Here is a 21,448-nt window from a genome sequence, read left to right on the forward strand (position 1 = left end):
TAGTTATCAGAGAAATGCAAATTAAAACCACAATAAGATATCACCTCTCACCAGTAAGGATGGCCACCATCCAAAAGACAAACAACCACAAATGTTGGTGAGGTTGCGTAGAAAGGGGAACCCTCCTACACTGCTGGTGGGAATGTAAATTAGTTTAACAATTGTGGAAAGCAATATGGAGGTTCCTCAAAATGCTCAAAATAGTCTTACCATTTGACCCAGGAATTCCACTTCTAGGAATTTACCCTAAGGATGCAGCACTCCAGTTTGAAAAAGATAGATGCACCCCTATGTTTATTGCAGCACTATTTATAATAGCCAAGAAAATGGAAGCAACCTAAGTGTCCATCAGTAGATGAATGGATAAAGAAGATGTGGTACATATACACAATGGAATATTGTTCATCCATAAGAAGAAAACAAATCCTACCATTTGCAACAACATGGATGAAGCTAGAGGGTATTATGCTCAGTGAAATAAGCCAAGTGGAGAAAAACAAATACCAAATGATTTCACTCATCTGTGGTGTATAAGAACAAAAGAAAAAGTGAAGGAACAAAACAGCAGCAGAATCTCAGAACCCAAGAATGGACTAACAGTTATCAAAGGGAAAGAGACTGGGGAGAATGGGAGCGTAGGGAGGGATAAGAGCGGGGAAGAAGAAAGGTGGTATTATGATTAGAATGTATAATGTGGGGGGTGGGGGAAAGGGGAGGGCTTTACAACACAGAGAAGACAAATAGTGATTCTACAACATCTTACTATGCTGATGGACAGTGACTGTAATGGGGTTTGTGGCAGGGCTTGGGGTAGGGGAGACCCTAGTAAACATAAATAAAAATAAATAAATAATAAAAAATTAAATAAAAAAACTTCTCACTGTTCAACTTCAACATTTTGTCTCTGCCTTTTTCTGGTAATAAGTGTCCTTGTTACTTTGCTTTTTCATTCTAATCCTCCAGATTTCCAAACCTTCACTCTCTCTGTCCTATCTCAGACAAGTAGGGAGGAGCCACTGAGAGCTCAGATGTGGGCTTGCAAATTACTGTCGCCTAGGTGACCCAGAACTGCAGCTTGTAGTCATGCTCTTTAGTAGCCTGCCTGAAAGTCTTCTTTTCCTTACCTATAGGAAGTTCACAGAACATAATCTCACCCCATCCATTGCTCTGCTGCTCCCCCAAATTCTGGGGTGGTAGGGACTCAGTTCCCACGCTGTGCAGATCCAAGCTGACACTGGATGCCAGGTGACACTAGCTTGAGGGGTTAGCAGGGTTTGTGCCCCATGCTGAGTAGCTGTTCAATGAACTTCCTTTATTATTCTCTTCTGTCATTCCCTAATACTCTTGCTTTAATGAAGTCCTTCCTCACCTCATACTCTGACTTCCCTGTGTCTCTGAACCAGCCTTCCCCCAACAATTCCATGTTATTTTCTCTCTCTGTCTGTCATCTGTCTGTCACGCCTTCTACTGTGATGAAGTTTTGCATCTTGATCCAAGTCATTTGTGAATACGATGAACTAGATGGGCCTGAGGAGGCTGCTTCCCATCACAGCATCCAAAGATCTGGTTTAACCAGTTAGGAAGGCAGCCATTGTATTGAGAGATATTATCAAATGCTTTGCTGAAATAAAGAGAGAAAATATTCCTTGCATTTCCTAATCTACCTTGTCAAGGCAGGAGATGAGATTACTCTCATGTGACATTCATGTGAATCCATGCTGACTGCTATTTATCATCACTCTCCTTTCAAGTCCGAACAGTAAAATCAGAGCTTTAGTAACCCTGCTTGGAATGTTTCTTGGGATTAGCATGCCATTTCTGGACCGTCTACTTCTCTTTTGTTTTCACTGGCCCTTTAACAGCCAGACCACCCAGGTGCCCTGTCCTAGCTGGTCCTTATAATTATCTTAGGTGATTACTCAAGACCATTCCACTCATACCCTTTTGTCCTGGATTTTCTTGGCTCATTCTTATCCCTGGTTTTGAATATTTTGCAACATACTTGCCATTAAAATTTTGACTCATGTCCTTTTATATTTAGAAGTCTTCTATCTGGACCTTCCTACCATAACATATTTTTTAATATGATTTTTTTTTCATTTGAAAAAAATTTCAAATTTAGATAAAAGTTGTAAGTATAATTCCAGAAGCTTTCTTTTTCCTGAACCAGTAAGACATAAACCAATTGAAACATGATGCCCACCACCTCCTGCCTCCCAACATCAAATATACATGTACATTTCATATACAGGAGGATATTCTCCTACATAACTGCAATTACCAAACAGCCACCTAAGTCAGGAAATGAACTTTGCTGCATTACACCCACTGAATCCTCAAGTTTTGGCAAGTGCCTCAATAGTATTTTTTATAGCAAAAGATATCAATTCAGAATCATGTGCTACTTTTAGTTGTCATGCCTCTTTACTTTTCCCTGCAATCTGGAGCAAACTCTCAGTCTTTTCTTGACCTTCATGACCTTGACCATTATTTTGTAGCCTGTATCTCCCAATTCAGGTTTGCCTAATGTTTCCTCATGATTGAATTCAAGTTGTGTATCTTTGAGAAAAATATCAGGGAAGTGATGTTGTGTTCTTCTTCTTGTACCTTGTTAGGCAGTACATGAAATTTAGACTTGCCCTATTACTTTTGTTCTTCACTTGGGTCATTTATTAGGATAGCATCTGCCAGGCTTTTCTACTGTGAAATAACTCTTTTCTCCTTTATGATTAATAAGTGTTGGGTGTAGGCAGGACTTTGAAGCTATGTAAACATTCTGTTGTTCCTGATCGAGCTTTCAACTTATTCATCTTTATTATGTCAATATGGTCTCACCATTTCCCATTTTTTGAAAAAACAGGTTATATCTGGATTACTCTCTAACTCCATACACAAAAGTAAACACAAAATGGATCAAAGACCTGAATGTAAGACATGAAACCATAAAACTCTTGGAAGAAACCATAGGCAACAATCTCTTGAAAATAAGCATGGGCAACTTTTTCCTGGACACATCTGCTCAGGAAAGGGAAACAAAATCAACAATGAACAAGTGGGACTACATCAAACTAAAAACCTTCTGTATAGCAAAGGACACCATCAGCAGAACAAAAGACCTCCTACACTATGGAAGAATATATTTGTAAATGATTCATCCAATAAGGGGTTAACATCCAAAATATATAAAGAACTCATATGCCTCAACACCAAAAAAACAAACAACCTGATTTAAAAAATGGGCAGAGGACCTAAACAGACATTTCTCCAAAGAAGAAATTCAGATGGCCAACAGGTGCATGAAAAGATGCTCTACATCACTAATCACCAGGGAAATGCACATCAAAACCACAGTGAGATATCACCTCACACCAATTAGAATGGCCACTATCCAAAAGACAAGAATAACAAGTGTTGGCAAGGATGTGGAGAAACAGCAACCCTCCCACACTGTTCGTGGAAATGTGAATTGGTACAACCATTGTGGAAAGCTATATGAAGGTTCCTCAAAAAAGCTAAAAATAGAAATACTACTTGACCCAGTAATTCCACTTCTAGTTTACCCAAAGAAAACAAAAATGCGTGATTTGAAAAGATACATGCACCCTTATGTTTATCGCTACATTATTTATAATAGCCAAGATATGGAAGCAACCTGTGTCCATAAATAGATGAATGGATAAAGAAGATGTGGTACATATACACAATGGAATATCATTCATCATAAAAAAAGAAATCTTCCATTTGCAACAACATGGATGGATCTACAAGGTATTATGCTAAGTGAAATAAGCAAGACAAATACCATATAATTTCAAGTTTTTTGTGGAATAAAAAACCAGGAGTAGACTCATAGACACTGAGAAGTGACTGGTGGTTACCATGAGGGAGGGGTTGGAGAGAAGGTGAGGGGGATAAAGAGGCATAAAAATTCTCAATCATAATATAATTTGTCACAGAGATGGTAGTACAGCATGGAGAATATAGTCAATGATGCTGTCACATCTTCCTGTGTTGACAGATAGTAACAACACTATTGGGGGTGAGGATTTAATAATATGGGTAACTGCTGAACCACTGTGTTATATACTTGAAACCAATATAAGATTGTATATCAACAATATTCAATTAAAAAAGAAGTAGGTTAAATCTGTTATCATATTTATCTTGATGCTCAACTTATCACAGATTTGGCTAGTGGGAACCCCTTCAATTGGCTTCTATGTCCTTGTGACACACTCCCATCATTCTATGGGTGCTTCCTTGTTTCTGGCACAGTAAGGTATTCAAGGCTTATCTTGTATCCTCCCTGCCCCAGCCCTGGAATCAGCCATTTCTCCCAGGAGACTGAGGGAACTTTCCTCCAAGGTTCTTTTTAGTTTAGTATTTGGCATTTAGAAGTTAGGTCTGAGTCTTAAGTGTGCTTGTTGCACTCAGGTTGTTTCTATCACCAGGCTCTTTCACTGAACAGGTCTTGGGAATACATGAATGTAAATTCACATGCACACGATTTTCATCTCTATTTTAGATCAGTATTGAAAACCATGACATCACACTGTCACCTCCACTTTCAATCCAACACCACAAGGTTCCTTCTAGTTTTCTTACCTTCCACTTTTATAACTCTCATCTCCTGAGAAACTTGAATCTAATTTTTCTTAAAATAATTATTTATTTGATAAATCCCTGAAGGGGTTCAGAATGTATCACAATGGCATGAGGATTATTTTGAGCTGAAGACATTTGAGAATCAACAAAAACAGGCAGAAGCTTTCTCTGAACGCTCCTTCTTTGCCTAAAAACAGATTCTTACCCCACAAAAAATAACTCAGTTGTTGTAAGTCTCCTTGTGAGTTTCATCAACCAGGGAAGGGAGATGAGAAGAAAAGTCAGTATCACTGGAGAGACATTGTCAGGAGCTATCACATCTTCATATTTCTCCCAAGGGCTTGTTTTTCTCTCCTAAAAGTCATTTGCTCCCCCACACATGACATTTCTTCCTCTCCTTTTCCCATATTAAGATGGCATATAAATGCTCAAATCTCACCATTTCTTTGTGTTGCTAGGCAGCTGCGTCTGGGGGAGTTTCTCCCTGAGCACAAGGTGAAGCACCTGGATGGGGGAGGGTTCTTGATTCTGGATGAAAAGGAATTTTTGAACAGGTGAGACAAGTGTAGGTAAGGTGGGAATTCATTAAAGCAAGAGTAGTAGGAAATGGCAGCTGCCTTGCAGGCAGCAGAGAGCAAGGAAGAGCAGAGAGATGAAAGGGAAGCTCATTGAACCCCTGCTCAGTGTAGGACAAATCCCTTGTCAGCTCCTGAAGCCAGGGTCACCTGGTGTCCAGTGTCTGCTTGAATCTGCATGGAGTGGGAACTAAGCCCCTACCACCCCAGGATTTAGGGGAGCTGCAGAGCACTGGATGGAGTGAGCTTATGTTCTGAGAACTTCCCAAAGGCAAAGGAAGGAGATTTTTGGGCAGGCTACTAAAGAGCATGATCATACAGCTGCAGTTCTGTCCAGGTCACCTGGGTGATGGGAACTTGCAAGCCCAAATCAAAGATCTTAGTAGCCTGTAACTCTGGGGAGAGGAAATCCCAGGGCAAAATACCTCTTAAACCAAAATCAATCAAAAGGAGAAACAAAGTTTAAAACCTGTTTATTGCTTACAAACTGCAGTCTGGGGCTGTCTCTTTCCTGCTCAGGCAGAAGCACGCAAGACCTGCCCCCCATCCTTTCAGGTTCAGATAAGCCCTTGGTTGCCCAGGTAATTACCCACTCATATGGAGATGAACCTTTCTCCACCCCTGAGGAATGCCTATTGGTATGCATATGCACTAAAGCCAGGCAAGATATTCTGGGAATATCACAGTTTTACCCACAAGCCCCTCCCTACTTGTCTGAAGGAGGACAGAGAGAGTGAACACTTGTGCTTAAGTCTGGAAAATAGAATGAAATAGTGAAGCGACAAAGATGCTTCCCACTGGAAGAGTGCAGAGACAAAACACAGTAAGTTGAGTAGTGAGAAGGCTTTATTTAGGGAAAAAGTACACACTCAAAGAAAGGGGAGTGTGGGTGACCTCAGAGAGGAGGCACACTAAAGGGCTTAAGATTCTGTCTTTTCAGGCATAGTCGCAGGGGGGCCATCAGGTGAGAAATTGGGGATCAACAGAGGTGAGGCTTAGAACCTCACCCCCCCTGTTCTGAGAGAAATCTTCTGCATACTTGGATGTTTTATTGCCCTTGTCTAGCTTGGATTAACACATAGTCTACAGACACACACCTGATCATCTACATTTGCTCTCTTACAACACTAAACTATGTTTTCTACCTTTATCTTGTATCTACCTACCACTTCAGCATTTTATTAAAAATAATAATAATAAAGAGAGAAATGTGGTATCCACATATAAATCAAGTATAAAAACCAAATGAGTATTCATATTTGAACTGATTGTTTATAGTTCATAATGTATGAGCAAAACTGAAAGTTTCTGTGATGACTGCCCTTATACTGTTCACCATGTAACTTATTCACTATGTAAGAATTTGTTCTCCACGTAAGAACTTGTTCATTATGCTTCAGAAGATTGGAGACTGATGAAAATTAGGCTTGGGGTGGATTAATGATTGTGCATTGAGCATTGACTCCCCTACACAGAATTTTATTGTTGTTAACAACCATTTGATCAATAAATATGAGAGATGCCCTCTCAAAAAAAAAAAAAGTACACACTTCCAATTGTAAAATAAATAAGTAACTGGGATGTAATATATAGCATAAGGAATTTAGTCAAAATATTGTAACAACTTTGTATGGTGATAGCTGGTAGCTAGAATTATCATGTATATAAATGTTGAATCACTGTGTTGTACACCTGAAACTAATATAATACTGTGTGTCAACTACCCTTCAATAAAAAATAATTATCTACAAAAAAAAAAAAGATTCTATCTTTTAAGGCTTTCAGGAAGGGACAAAGGGCAGGGCTGGGGGACGTGCCTAGGCTTGACATGTGGTCTCATGATGTCTCTCTCTGGTGAGAGACATTATGTCCCTATTCACAGTCAGTCCTCTAGATAATTCTGTAAGATAAACTTAACACAAGGAATGTATTGATCCTATTCTTGTCCAAGATATGGTTACCCTCAGTCACTGGGAACATATCATTTTGGACTGCTTGCCCTGCCTTAAGATAGGCTATTGGCTGATTACCAAAGAATGTGTTAGGAATCTTATCTCCTAACTCCCTGGTTTTTAAAATGAAATCTTATCCTTAAGATGGAGTCCCTCCTGTTCTTACTATACTGTTTCTATCTCAGCATTTTTCATCATAGGCAGGAAGAGTTCATCATAATGCTTGTCCCATGTCTCTGCCCTACCTCATTTGGATATTTTCTTCTTTCTGTCATGTCTCTGTACATGCAAACTGAAAAATGAATAAATTGTATGTCTTTTTCCCTATTCATCTGTTGTCAGTTTAATTCATAGGCTCTGGTCACTGAATCTAATAGGCAGAGGAAAGGGCTCCCTCCTCTACATCCCTCTCATGTAACTGATCTCCTATCACCATCCTTGTCCCCTTCTGCATGTGGGTGCCTGCCTGACTCCACCAGGGCCCTGACACCCCAAGAAGAACTAACCTCTCTGTGGGTATTCTTTTTACTGCACTTGGGCTCCCACACCTCCAGCTGAGTGTCCGCATCTCTCCCCAACATGGATGCCCTCCTCATTCAACTATGACTCTGGTGCCCCACACCAGGTCACCCTCTATTCAGAAGCCTGCTTGCTTTGCCTCATCTAATGGCTGTAGGAGTGGATTTTTCAGGGAGTGAGGAGGAAAACTTTTCTCTACCCACTTAGGTTCAGTTAAGGCCTGTGAATTAACTAACAATATACAGATAAACAGGAGAAAAGACATCGTTTATTTATACATATACAGAAGTCACCCATTAATGAGTAAGTAGCCAGAGGTAAAGGTTTATATATCAATTTAACAAAAAAGTAGGGGTGGTTAGGGCTCCAATGGGAGGGTGTGGAATGTTCTATGGGGCTTTTTGATGCTAATGTGCAGCTGAAGTCACATTTCCTGATGCTAAGTAAGGGTCAGTCTTCTAAAGAGGAAGCTGCCTCACTGGAATCTATGGCAGCTGTACTTTTGGGGGTTCCTGCTTAAGTTTAGGTCCTGTTTCTTCCTGTAGCTGCTGAGTGTTCAGATGTTTCCAGTTTAAGGTGATTTTCATCCCTTCATAGTCTTAGACAATTAGAGCAAATAAATCTCTATGGTCTCTTCATCCATTTTGGCTTTTGCTCTTTTCCTTACTTTTGAAAAGTTCTATTTGTTCTTAAACCATTATAGCTCATCAGTTTAAAACATTCTTCAAGAGTCCAACCTCAGACCTGTTCAGTGAGAAGTCATCTGTGTCTGGCAGAGCCGGTATGTGTGATGTGTGAGGTGAGGAGACAATCCTTCCCTGCCACCTGGATAATCAACTACTTTGGCTGAACCTTTGAGCACATGCTGAGAGTGAGAAACCAGATGAAAAGCCCAGACTATGGCACTGAACAGATTAATAAGGAACTTAGTGATCTGGCCTGTGACCCTCCAGCACAGTGTTCTGCAGGTCCAGTTGGGAATGATATGTTTCACTGGCAAGCCACAACTGTGGGACCTAATGACAGCCCATATCAGGGTGGTGTATTCTTTCTGACAATTCATTTTCCTACAGACTACTCCCTCAAACCACCTAAGGTTGCATTTACTAAAAGAATTTATCATCTAAATATTAACAGTAATGGCAGCATTTATCTAGATATTCTATAGTAGTCTCCTGCTTTAACTATTTCTAAAGTTCTTTTATCCACTTGTACAGCTATGTGATCCAAACCCAGATGACTCCCTAGTGCCAGAGATCAGAATGGACTCAGAAACAGGCCATGTGATATTACCTTAAAGTCAGAACAATCTGCGTTATAGCTGGAATAAACTTTAAATTACTGTTCTTTTTTTGATTTTCTGGTCCAGCTGCTCCCCATCAAACCTCATCTTTAATTTTATTTTTTTGTTTAGCTCCCTCCATTCATTCACATGCTCATCTGAGAAAACTTAAGTTCTTCAAGCTTTGGACAATAACTGCTTTTAGAAACTGTAAAGTAGTTACAAGAGAACAGTTGCCCAAGGTTCAGAATTTTTAAAAAAATGAAGCACGTGTGTTACGTTTTCAGTGTCTCCACTCTAACTTGGTTATGAGACTAAAACCACTCCTTGCTGCTCTAACACCCTGAAGAACTCCCCTGAGGGGGAGGATGACAGATACTCGGTTATCACATAAAAGGAAGCAGCATTATTCCAGCATCTATTCGTGTTTAAGCCTCCACTGTTAGAGATTTGAGGTCACATGATATACTTTATGCTCATAACTGATGTGGCTGGAGAATCAGTATTGAATTTATAGCATCAACAGAACAGAAAATGTGATGTATTTTATGCATGTCAGTAAAGAAATGGCCTGTTTTTGTTCTGCAGAGACTGGAAATTGGAAGTCAAACACCCTCTGTATTCCAAAATAGGGTCTCAAAAACATTTTGTAATTTTCATTTAAATTGTTAGGAGGCTTGGAGCTATTAATTAATGTATCTCCTAATACACTGTTTAATATAGTACTGAATAAATGATGCAAGTCATTAATGGATGAGTGATCAACTAATAGCTCTGCTAGTAATTGGTTTTCCTGCAATAAAGTTTCATAAACCAAAAAAAAAAAAAAACCTCAAAATCTCAACCCTCTTCAGTATTTCTGGGGTTTTTTTGTATCCTCTTTGTTTTGTCACATTAACTTAGTTTTTTAGTTTAATTTTGTACTCTACTTTAAACTAGTATTTATTTACATAAACTAAACATTTGGATCCTTATGTAATCTCCATAATTTTTAATTTACTAGTTTCATGATCTGGCATGTCATAAAATTGATCTACATTTTAATGAACTTAAGAATCTAAGATGCCATTGATAGTAAGGTGTACCATTGTTTGTATACCATGGCAGAAGAAAAACAATACCTTCAATTAAACTATGAAATGCCATTCGTTGTTATGCATCTCAATTTCAGAGACATTAAAAAATGAAAAAAATGTGTGTTTTAGAGTAGATGAAATGCAGTGGTTGGAAAGCAAAACTGAAGGAACAAAACAGCAAGAGACCCCATAAAGGGACTAGAGGTTACCAAAGGGGAGGGATAGGGAAGGGTGGGTGGCAAGGGAGGGAGAAGGGGATTGAGGGGTATTATGATTAGTACACATGCTGTGGGGGGTGTCACGGGGAAGACAGTGTAGCACAGAGAAGGCAAGTAGTGACTCTGTGGCATCTTACTAAATGATGGACAGTGACTTCGATGGGGTATGGGGGGTACTTGATAATACAGGTGAATGCAGTATCCACAATGTTTTTCATGTGGAACCTTCATAAGAGTGTATGTCAATGATACCTTAATAATAATAATAATAATAATAATAACTCTAAGCAGAAAAACAGAAAAAAAAAGAAAAGGAAATCAGTGGTTGGTTCCCTATTATTGGGGTTTTAGGTTGTTATAATTTCAATGTCACAAATCATCTTGTATATACAACATTTTCTGGTTAGGGATTATTTCTACATAAGAATCCAATGTTTGTAATTTGTTGGTCTTAGGCATGAACATTTTATAACACATAATGTCAATACATAATGTTCTTTCAAAAAGCATTTTAACAATTTACACGGGCCCCAGTGATGCATGTATGTCTCACTCACAAGTATGAACTGGATGATATAAGCTGAGCTGGAGATCTTTGATAGATACAGATGAGGGCAGGATGCAGGGGAGATACAATTGTCTCCACCAAGCTCTGCTGCCATCTCCCAGTGGGCTCCAAGTCAGCCGAGCGGTCAAAGTGGTGTGTGAAGAAGTAGGGCAGTGGACATCTCTAACCAGTTTCTTGATTCTTTGGGAAACAGGTTTTGGTGCTGTTAAATCTTGTGCCCAGTGTTTCATAAAGTTTTTAGAGAAACATATTCTTTGGTTTATACTTTGTGCTTTCCTTGTTCTAGGATTTAAACATAAATCCATGCTGCAGCAGACTGACATCAGCAATGCTGCCCTGTGTCTGTCAGAGTAATTCCTCCTCTGTAAAGACTCAGGCCTTCTTTTTATGTCAAGCCTTTGCCCCTGACTGCTTACCTTATCATTTTCAAGAGCACCAGTCCCTTAAGCAAGATGGTTCCTCTCCAGGTTGTCAGAAACGCCTACACTGTCTAAATTTCAGCCTGAACTTTTATAAATCTTTTGTTACATAAACTTAAAGATGTGTGAGTCAGTTGGGGTATGGCAAGGACAGTCGACAATAAAACCTGAAACAAGGAACCAAAGAGGCAAAATTGACTGTCGGTCCTTTGAATGCTGTACTTTGACCCAAATATTTCAGTTATCAAATTTCCATTATTGCCTGATGCCAATTAATATTTCAACTGTTCACTGAACCCCTTTCTCTCTAATTCTATGCTCACCAAGTAACGTTCTATTTAAAATCTGGCTTCTGTAGGTCGCATTGGTCATGCTGCCATCTGCATTTCAGGACATGTAACAGCTATGTTATCCTTTACATATAAAAAATGGTCATTCTGGGTTAGAGTTGGGTGATCTATAAATTTATTTAAACTCACTTTTTTTTTCCGGAAAACAAAATCAAGCTTTGAACCAGCAAACCTGAGGGCTATAATGTATAATCAATTCACCAAGAGAAATATGCTACATTGTATTTTAAGCAGTAAGTCAGCAACATTTTCTGTTGCTATCCTTATCTTGCATGCCTTCAAACATTAACAATTTCCAAATAAAATGTTATTTTTATAACATAGGTCATGTTACTTTCAAATGTGTATATCTGTGTGTTCATCCTCTTCTCTCTCATAGCACAATTGTCTAACATATATATAATTACTTCAAATGTAGAACTATTTAAAATAAGATAATCGCATACACATTCATATCTGGCCATTTCTAAACTCTTACTAAAATTCTAAATGCTTTAAATTGATTCATGTTTTTTTCCTACTTAAATAATATCACTTAGAGATAATGCTATAGTAGTTTTTTCCTTTTCAAATTTCCTAACCATACTTTCTTTCATATCTTATTAATTTGGCCAGGTCTCCCAGAACCATATCAAATAATAATAAATATTGGTGGTATCATTATCTGCTTCTAAGTTTAGGAGGCTATGTCTAGATGGATGGATGCAGCTAAGTACTAGCTGCTCCTTCCAACTCCTTTTCATAGTAAACTTGACAAACTGATTATAAAACACTAAAGATATCTGCTCGAGTTCATTAGATTTGGCACATCAAATGACAGACACCCTCTAGTCATGTAGCTGTAGATACCCCTTATCATGTTAAGGAAACATCTTGCTATATGAAAAATCAACAATTTTGAATCTTTTTAAGTCATTTCAGAAAATCTATTGATATGATCCTGCTTTCTAAGAATTTCTGATTATACAGGCTCTCTGGATGTCTGGGTTTTTCCCTGGTTTTTTCCTGAAAAAGGAAAGCAATTGGGCAGTTTTATGAAGACATGTATTTTCTGTGCAAAGTGCTCACTTCTGTGAGCAAGGAAAGCAGAGAAGAAGAACATTTATGGAAATGAGTAGGCGTGAACTTGGCTGTTGGGAGTAGAAGATTGACCTGGAAGCTCTCAGAATTTGTGAGACATTTCCATCTCCTTTCACATGGAAGCCAGTTAGACATGTATAATCAGCAAAGTTAGATGGGCAAAATATCTAGAAATTGTGACAGCTTATGTGTGTGGCTGAGAAAAGTTGAGACTCTCAGTCTTGTCACTTACTAGCTTTGCCATCCAGAGCAAATTACTCATGCTCTGTCTGGGCTGGAGATTCTCCACTATTATGACAGAAACATGATTCTCCCTCTAATTTTGTTGATGTGTATAAAGCTCTGGGAAGAGAGTAGATGCTCAGTAAACACATCAATCCTTGGTTGACCTTAATAAACAAAAGAACCAGTTATTTTAACCAGCAAAATGAGTTTATTCAGGAGTGACAGTGGAATTACAGTCTGGGACAAGCAAACTATGGTGAACTATAGGCAAGTCCAGAGAAAAGAGGAGAGGGGCTTGCTTTTGTAGGGAAAATAGGAAGCTCGGAGGGGCTGTTTCACTGATTTCTCATTGCTGGGCAAGAAGAAAGTCTTCCTTTTTCCTGCTAGGGAATGGAAAGTGAGCTTCTTCCTTTTGGGGACTGCAAGGCATGCTTCTTAGGGCAGATGGTAGTGCATGAGAGCCTTTCCTCCAGGGCTTCCCTACTTCATTTTAAATGAAGTTTCCTTCATTTTTGAACCTTATGCCTTCCTATTTGAGGTCTACTGTAGAGTACACACCTCAAGGTAATAGGTGACATTGATCAAGGGGTTTGGCCATTTAGCCACTGCAGGATCAGAAACCTTGACTTTGTAAACTAGACAGCTTTGTACCCATTGTAGCCTTTGATTATTACCATGCTATTTTTTCCCAGTAGTTATAGCAATTATATATATATATATAACTATATAATTATAGTACAGTTGCCCTTGAATAACTTTGGGATTAGGGGCACCAACCCCTCCTCATGCAGTTGAAAATCTGCATATAACTTTTGATTTCCCAAAAACCTAATTACTAATAGTCTATTGTTGACCAGAAACATTACCAACAGCATAACTAGTCAATTAACACATATTTTGTTATGTCATATATATTATATGCTGTATTCTTACAATAAAGTAAGCTAGAGAAAAGACAGTGTTTTTTTCAAAATGTCACAACTCTCCAAAATTTTTCCCACTGTACTTATTGAAAAAGATCCACATATAAGTGGATTCACACAGTTCAAACCCATGTTGTAATTATAATTGTTTGAAAGATTCAGACTGGCTCAGCCTTGCTAAGAAGAATCAAGAGACAGTGCTCTGGTCCCCTCTTGGCTCATGGGGTCCAGTGAGAGGGAGACACTAGCAAGGTCAGAGGTCGACTTGTTTAAAGTCAGTTGTTGTGTAGGTACAGGTGGCAATGTCTGTGTGTGATTGAGTAGGGTCTCTGATGCAATGAGAATTGCCGGGAGGTTTTTACCCTGGGGATCTGGTCATGGGTGGCAAGACTGAGGGCAGAGCCACTGCTTGGAATAGTCTAAAAATGGCATTAGAATGAGTATGTCCTTTGTTTTCTCCAGCTTCATTGAGGCATAATTAACAAATAAAATTGTAAGATATTTAGTTTTACAATATGATGGTTTGATATACGTATACATTGTCTGCTTCTGAAGACTGGCTGCTTCTGGATGATCTCTGAGAATCTTCAGTTTGAGGTCCCACGTTGGAATAGCCTTCCAATTATGTGGAATTTTGAATTGCTCTTATAGTTGTGAGCCATGAACCCAGTGATGCTCCCTGGAGTTTCACTGCTCTGTTTGTTGTTAACGGTATTTGATAAGGTCCTTTCCCAGGTGGCTTATTAACAGTTTTACTCTGATGTCTTTCCAATAGATAAAATCCAGTGGTTGAAAATCATGCAGAGATTATTTAGAAAGATTTTGTGGGAAACTGGCCTGAACCTGCTAGGTAAAGTAAATGAGTCCCTTGAAATATTTTGTGAAAGAATGAATGAATGAATAAACAAATTCTAAATTGACCCCTGTGGGGACTGTTAAAAAGAGACAACAGGACCAAAATGGAGTCACTTGTGAAATGTCACAAACTAAAATCAAAATGGAGTCAGCATGGCTTAGGGAAACAACTAAAACGTAGCTGGGAGGCCACTAAGGAAATAGGCTCTGCCACACCAACAGTCTTATATCTGAGAAGGATGCCAAACTACATCCCTGAGACTACCATTTGTTATGAATTTATATGGGCACTTGCCTGACTTCAGCCACAGCAATCAAATCAGAAACTGAAAAATGTACAGACTTCTCTGCTGGCTCTAATCACAAACATCCAAAACAACTGATATAAGTGAATCGACTTGCTGCCATTTACCTCTAAAAGTCTTAAACTTTGGCAGCAGTTCAGAGCACAAGTTGGGTTGCTATCTAAATCTGTGTGTCCCAGATTGCAAGTCCCTCTACCCCAAATAAACTTAATTAATTTCTTTACAGCTTTGCCTTCTTTGGTTGATAGCCCCAAATCAGCAAGCTAATACTTAATACCTAACCTAATCACAGTTTCAGCCTCTCCCAGAATTATAACCTTTACCCAGTCAATCTGGAATTACCTGGTCAGCACTAATGAGGTATTCAGCCTGACAGACCCCCTCCATCTCCCCAAGGAAGGAGATCTTGCCTGAAACAATCCACTCTGCTAGAAACTTCCCTATTTCATGTTCTTCTGCCTAAACAAGTCTTTCATTTTGTACATCTCCTTGCAGCTCCTTTCTGCTTGGTAGGTGGGATTCTGCCCAATTCATGATAATTGAATAAAGCCAATTAGATCTTTAGATTTACTCAGTTGAATTTGTTTTTTTTTTAATCAAATTTTTAAACTCTGGGGATCCATGGAATCCCCAGAGTTGATATGAAGATTATTTTAAACGGAAAGTATTTGAGAGTTAGCAGATACAGAAAGAAGCCTTTTAGGAGCTTCTCTTATTGAATAAGGCATAAAGTAGAGCTGCCATAAATCCCTGCTGGGGAAGATTTATAGCCAAGAAGAAGACAGACCACTTGCACCTACACAAACAAACATTATCACAAACTCTCTTACTTCCCTTTTGTTTCCCTACAAGCTCACTTATCTTTTCTTTTAAAAACCCACTTATTTCCTATAGAGCTCCTATTCACCCCACTTCTTTCCCCTATTAAGTTGGTATATAAATCCTTATCCTAGCTGTTCAGGGAGCCACTTCTTTTGTGCTCCTCCATAGGCACATGAATAAACTTTGTCTATTCTGTTCATCTGTTTTTTTGTCAGTTAATGTACAGGCCCCCCTGACAGGAACCTAAGTGGTTAGGGATTGTTTTCCTCCCAACATCACTCAAGGTGGAAGGAGTTGATCTATCTAAGGACTAAGAGACAAACAAAACCTGGCTGGAGGACAGAGTGGTGGATGAACTATGGGAACAGAAACTAGAAGCTCATGCCATACCACATCTTCCTTAGCCCCACTTCCACTTCCAAATTCATACACAGTATTAAATGACATGGACCCTTCTGTAGATTTCTTGGATATCATGTAACAGAACAATTAAAAAATTTCCCTTTCAAGAATTCTGTTTTTCTCACCACGGTCCCCCTCTTCTCTCCTCTTTCCCTCCCCAGGGCTTCAAAACTGCATGCTATTTTGAGCTCACATTTTTAGCAAAGCAAAAGCCTGGCAGTTGCTGGACTCCATGCTCTGTGAAAAGCAAGTCAGACATCAACCAGTGTTCATTCATGGGCTTCTTGTGGGGGATCTCAGCATCAGCCCAAGTGAATGATCATGATAACATTTACTGTGCTTTCTAAGCACTACTTGGCAGCCCTCTCCACACTTACCTTACTTTGTCCTAATAACGTACCTAAGAGGTATATACTATGATCCCCATTTTATAGACAGGAACCTGAGAAACAGGGGAAAAAAAATTAAGTTCTGTTATTTGCCCAGCTCTTAAGATGCAAAACCAGAATTTGAACTGAGACATTCTAAATCCAGAGCATGGAGGGAATTTTGGTAATTCTCACTCCAGAGGTATCAAAATTGTCACCCAGAAAAAACAGTTCTCTTCCTAGGAGGGAATTTTGCTGCTAAGAAATATGATGTTCTCTACTTTTTCTCTGAAAGGCACTTTGGGTTTTGGCTTATCTTTAGTTCCTCTACTCAACTGACCTACAGGAGGAGTGGTCATAGAAGATAAGAACTGCCTCACCCCAGGAGTGTTTAAGTAGCCAGAATTGGGTGAGGTCACTTAGAGGTGTCCTTCTCCTCTCTGTTCAGACACTCTCTCCTTCTCCAGACCTGGGAAGCCTTCCAGCTGGGGGCAGCTGGACACTTGTCCCTGCTCCTCCCAGGACAGGTACTGTTGGGAGGTACGGAATTCCAGCCAAGGCCACTCCAGGGCTCCTGGGAAGAAAAAGGGCTTCCCCTTTCCCTCCCTCTCTAGTGATCACATTAAAAAAAAAACTTTGCTAATCTCTGGGGGCTATTTGGTGAAAATGGCCCTTGAAAAGATTACAAGGCCTTGGTTGGGGTTCAGGGTGTCAGTGCTATAGTGACTTTCTTTGCAGCTCCCCATGGACCAGGAGGCAGATATTCACATAGTAAGAAAGGCTGCTATTGTAGGCAAAGACACTCTCCTCAGCAGTCCCGAAAAGAGAGTGGCCCTGGAGAGTCCCCTACTCCGCCAACCCTGACCAACCCCCAACTCCTGCACCTCACAATGTTCTTGTTTTCCTCTAAAGTGAGACCAAGATGCTCCTCCCACCCTTCTCTTCTAGGAAGCTAAGCTTCTTTGTAATCTGTATAAAGTCCATACCCAGGGATCCAGTGATTGCAAAGACTGGCCTTCTGTTCCCTGCTGGAGACCAGGCTAGAGACCCAAGTAAGTGGCTCAGGGGTTGTCCTCAAGAGCTGTTTCTGCTTGAGGGTTGGAGAGGAGGGAGCTGAGTGGATGAGGCTAGTCCCAAGGAAGCTTGGGCTAGCAAACATCAGCTGGGAGGAAAGCTGGGATGGGGATGGAGAATGCAGGCTGCAGAGAACCCCTGGTGCTGGAGAAGGGGCAGCCCCCAGACTGGGGGAGTTCAGTGTCTCTCTTTGGAATACAGTGACGCCCTTTATGACGCCAGTGTCAGGCATTAGGCTGAGTTTCCCTTTTGTTGAGGGACAATAGAGTTCTGTCAGCCATGATGCTGGATGTTATGGTGATATCTCAGGGATATAATCTGGCCCATGGTTTATTCTAAAGGATCTTCTAATGAATTGCTTGAGCACTAGGTTCAAATATATTTTATTTTTCAAATGTATTTTACATTGAAAAAATCTCCAGTATTCAAAGACAGTGATGTCAGGCAGCTGCATCTGGGGAAATCTCTCTGTGCATAACAGGCATGGGGACAGGAGTGGACAGGAGTGGGGTGGAGGGTCAGGCAGGGGGCTGGTTCTTGACTCTGATAAAGAATTCTTGCAAAGGTCGGACTAGTGTGATAAGGAAGGAAGGAATTCACTAAAGCTGGAGTAGTAGTGAATGACAGCAGCCATGCAGGCAGTAAAGAGCAAGGAAGAGCAGAGGGAAGAAAGGAAAGTTCATTGAACTTCTGCTCAGCATGGGGAAAATCCCTTGCCAACTCCTGAAGCCAGGGTCATCTGATGTCCAGTGTCTGCCTGAGTCTGCACAGTGTGGGAACCAAGTCTCTACCACCCCAGGATTTGGGGGAGCTGCAGAGCACTGGATGGAGTGAGATTATGTTCTGAGAAGTTCCCAAAGGCAAAGCAAGGAGATTTTTGGTCAGGCTGCTAAAGAGCATGATCGTATAGCTGCAGTCCTTCCAGGTTACAGAGGTGATGGGAACTGGCAAGCCCAAATCAGAGATCTCAGTAGCCCTTCCCTACTTGTCTGAAGTAGAAGAGAGAGAGGAGACTAGTGCTTAAGTCTAGAAAATTGAATGAAGTAGCAAAGTAGCAAAGACACTTACTACTGGAAAAGTGCAGAGATAAAGTGCAGTAAGTTGAGCAGCAACAAGTCTTTATTTAAGGCAAAGTACACACTCGAAGAAAGGGGTGAAGGCAAATTCTGGTGTGCTAAGACCCCCACCCCTTAAGATCCAATCACCAATGCAGAACACACCCTACCCCTACTCCTTAAAAATGCTCTTCCTCACCCACAAGCTGCTGTTCCCTCTCTCTGGGGGCAGCCATTTTCTCTTTCAGATAATAAAATCTCTTGCGTGGGCCTGGGTCTCCTGAGTCGTTCTGGGGTAAGGAGGATCGCGGCGAGATACCCTTTCAAAGGGAGTGTGGCAATCTCAGAGAGGTGTGCTTAGCAGCTCAGGATTTGTGTATTTTAAGGATTTCAAGAATGGGGCAAAGGACCAGGGGGTGTGTAGGCTTGACATGTGGTCTCATGATGTCTTTTCCGGGGAGAGACATTACATCACCATCCATAGTCAGTCCTCTAGATAATTCTGTAAGGTAAACTTAACACAAGGAACTTACTGATCCTGTTCTCCAGGGTAGTGGTTACCCTCAAACAGTGGAAACATATAATTTAGGACTGACTGCTTGCCCTGCCTTAAGATAGAGTAGGTTATTGGCTGATTAATGTAAAATATGTTAGGAATTTACCTCCTAACTCCCTGGTTTTTAGAATGGAATCCTAGCCTTAAGGAGTCCTTCCTGTCCTTACTACACTGTTTATATCTTGGCATTTTTCATCATAGGCAGGAAAAATTAATCATGATGCTTGTGCCATGTCCCTGCCCTACCTCAACAGGACTTGCAGGATTTTAGGTCACTTCCAAGGCCACCATCCAGCGGGGAGGGCTGCCTCTCTCGAGGGAGTGGGAGTCAAATCCTCTTAGGGAAGAATATATGTGGGTGTCTCATTACTTGGAAAATCTCACAAAGGGACATCTTCCTGGCACCTGAAGGGAGACTGTAAGTCAGAGAGGCTGCACGTGGAAGTTGGATTCTCTTTCTAAGGCGATTCTTCTCCTGCTCTCCTCCTTTCTGGGCCAGGCTTCTGGTGAAAAGTGAAGCCTCCATGGCTCAGAAGTCCCTCGTGCTGTTCCCACTGCTTGTGCTGGTGCTGGGGTGTGTCCAGGGCAAGGAATCGCCGGTCATGAAGTTCCAGCGGCAGCACATGGACTCGGGCAGCGCCCCCAGCGGCAATTCAAGCTACTGCAACCAAATGATGAGGCGCCGGAATATGACTCAAGGATGGTGCAAACCGGTGAACACCTTTGTGCACGAGCCCCTGGAAGATGTCGAGGCCGTCTGTCTCCAGAGAAATGTCACCTGCAAAAATGGGCAGCCTAACTGCCACCAGAGCAGCTCCAGCGTGCGCATCACGGACTGCCGCCTGACGGGTGGCTCCAAGTATCCCAACTGCGCGTACCGGGCCAGCCCGAAAGAGCAATACATCATCGTGGCCTGTGAGGGGAAGCCGTATCTGCCAGTCCACTTCGACGCTTCTGTGGAGCTCTCCACTTGAGGTCTCCAGCTAGATGCCCCACCTTGTCATTGTGACACCTGCCTCTCCCCTCTTCCTTCCCTGCTCTGAGGGAAATAAATCAAGTTAGGGCTCCTATCCAATACTTACATGCTTCCCTGGCCCCAGCCGTTTTGGTGGTGGGGAGGAGCGGGTTGTGAGGTGGGCTCCATGTTAACCATTTTATGCTTCTTTCAATAAAACCAGTTGCAACCACCCGGATTCTTGGAGGGGTCCCCATCCAGGTACTGTTTGTGTAATTGCTTTCCTGACAGAAGCAAAGCGGCTAGCTTTGGTGAGCAGTGAATGGAATCATCGACTGCCTCCTCTTTTTAAGTTTCAAGTGTGGGTTATTTTAGATAAAAGGGAGCTACAGTCTGGGACACTGTCATGCTGGGTAAACTGACAGAGGACAAAGTTCAACACAGAGATTTCTGACCTAGAAGGAAGGGTAGCATGACCTCAGGAAGACCCTGCCTCATCTTTGGGTGGAAGGAGGGTATATGAGATTGTTACCTTACATTCCCATATTTGTTTTTCTGAGTGAGCTAGTACTAAATCAGAAAAATGGCTACCTCTTACTTGAAAAGTGTGAACCTTCATTTGACAAGATAGAAGGGACTTCACAGATCATGAACTTGAAGGAGTTTAGGTAGATTTCAACTTGTATGCCCTCTGATTGGAAGTCCCTGCCAAGAATGCTGTAGAAAAAGGCCTAAACAGTGATGTGGCTGAACAGTAGCCTTAGCAAAAGCATGACAGAGGTAAGGGTCCATGTGCCACCCTTGTGCCGTCCCTGACCTAATGCAACCTCTGTCTTTTCCATAGGAGCAGTCTGAGTCTCAGAAAGGTTAAGTGGCTTGCTTGGGTCTACTGCCCATTAGTGGCACAGCTGAGAGTAGCCCTCCTGGCTTCCCTGTTGTTGCTCCTTCTGCTCCTGGGGTCTACTCAAGGAGGAAACTCTGCAGACTCCCTCCTTCCCTGAGTGCAGAGGAGCCTTGGCGCTCTCCCTGGGCCGCTTGCGCCTGTGAGTCTTCAGGTCTTGGCACCCCTTCCTTACAGCCCTTGAGAAGACTAAACTTGGCTTCTGTCATCACTTACTCATTTCATCTGATCCCCCTCTCTGTAGTTGCGTTTGGTCTAGGCAAGGTCGGAACTAGACAAAGGACCTGTTTTCAACTGGTTTGACCAGTTCTGACATTGTCTTTATACAATACACTTACAAATATTGGAAGTGACTGTATTTTT

The 21,448-nt window shown here is 41.2% G+C and overlaps 1 protein-coding gene across 3 annotated transcripts; it reads left to right on the forward strand.

Moving 5' to 3' along the window:
* The first annotated feature begins 16,971 nt into the window (after positions 1-16,971).
* RNASE1 (ribonuclease A family member 1, pancreatic) lies at positions 16,972-20,446 on the forward strand. 3 transcript variants are annotated; one of them, XM_036880645.2, is made up of 3 exons: positions 16,972-17,084; positions 17,493-17,596; positions 19,729-20,446. In XM_036880645.2, the coding sequence occupies exon 3, from the start codon at positions 19,754-19,756 to the stop codon at positions 20,201-20,203; it is 450 nt and encodes a 149-aa protein (XP_036736540.2). In that variant the 5' UTR covers positions 16,972-17,084; positions 17,493-17,596; positions 19,729-19,753; the 3' UTR covers positions 20,204-20,446. The 3 variants fall into 3 exon arrangements, with proteins under 3 accessions (XP_036736540.2, XP_057344605.1, XP_036736539.2); XM_057488622.1 differs by having other exon boundaries at positions 16,976-17,084; positions 19,484-20,446; XM_036880644.2 differs by having other exon boundaries at positions 17,053-17,071.
* The last annotated feature ends 1,002 nt before the right edge of the window (positions 20,447-21,448 follow it).

This window comes from Manis pentadactyla, chromosome 11, assembly GCF_030020395.1.
Source record: "Manis pentadactyla isolate mManPen7 chromosome 11, mManPen7.hap1, whole genome shotgun sequence".
Taxonomy (NCBI): domain Eukaryota; kingdom Metazoa; phylum Chordata; class Mammalia; order Pholidota; family Manidae; genus Manis; species Manis pentadactyla.

What these genes read in the sequence shown, in the direction of transcription:
- RNASE1 (XM_036880645.2), top strand. Translation starts at nt 19,754, where the DNA reads ATGGCTCAGAAGTCCCTCGTGCTGTTCCCACTGCTTGTGCTGGTGCTG.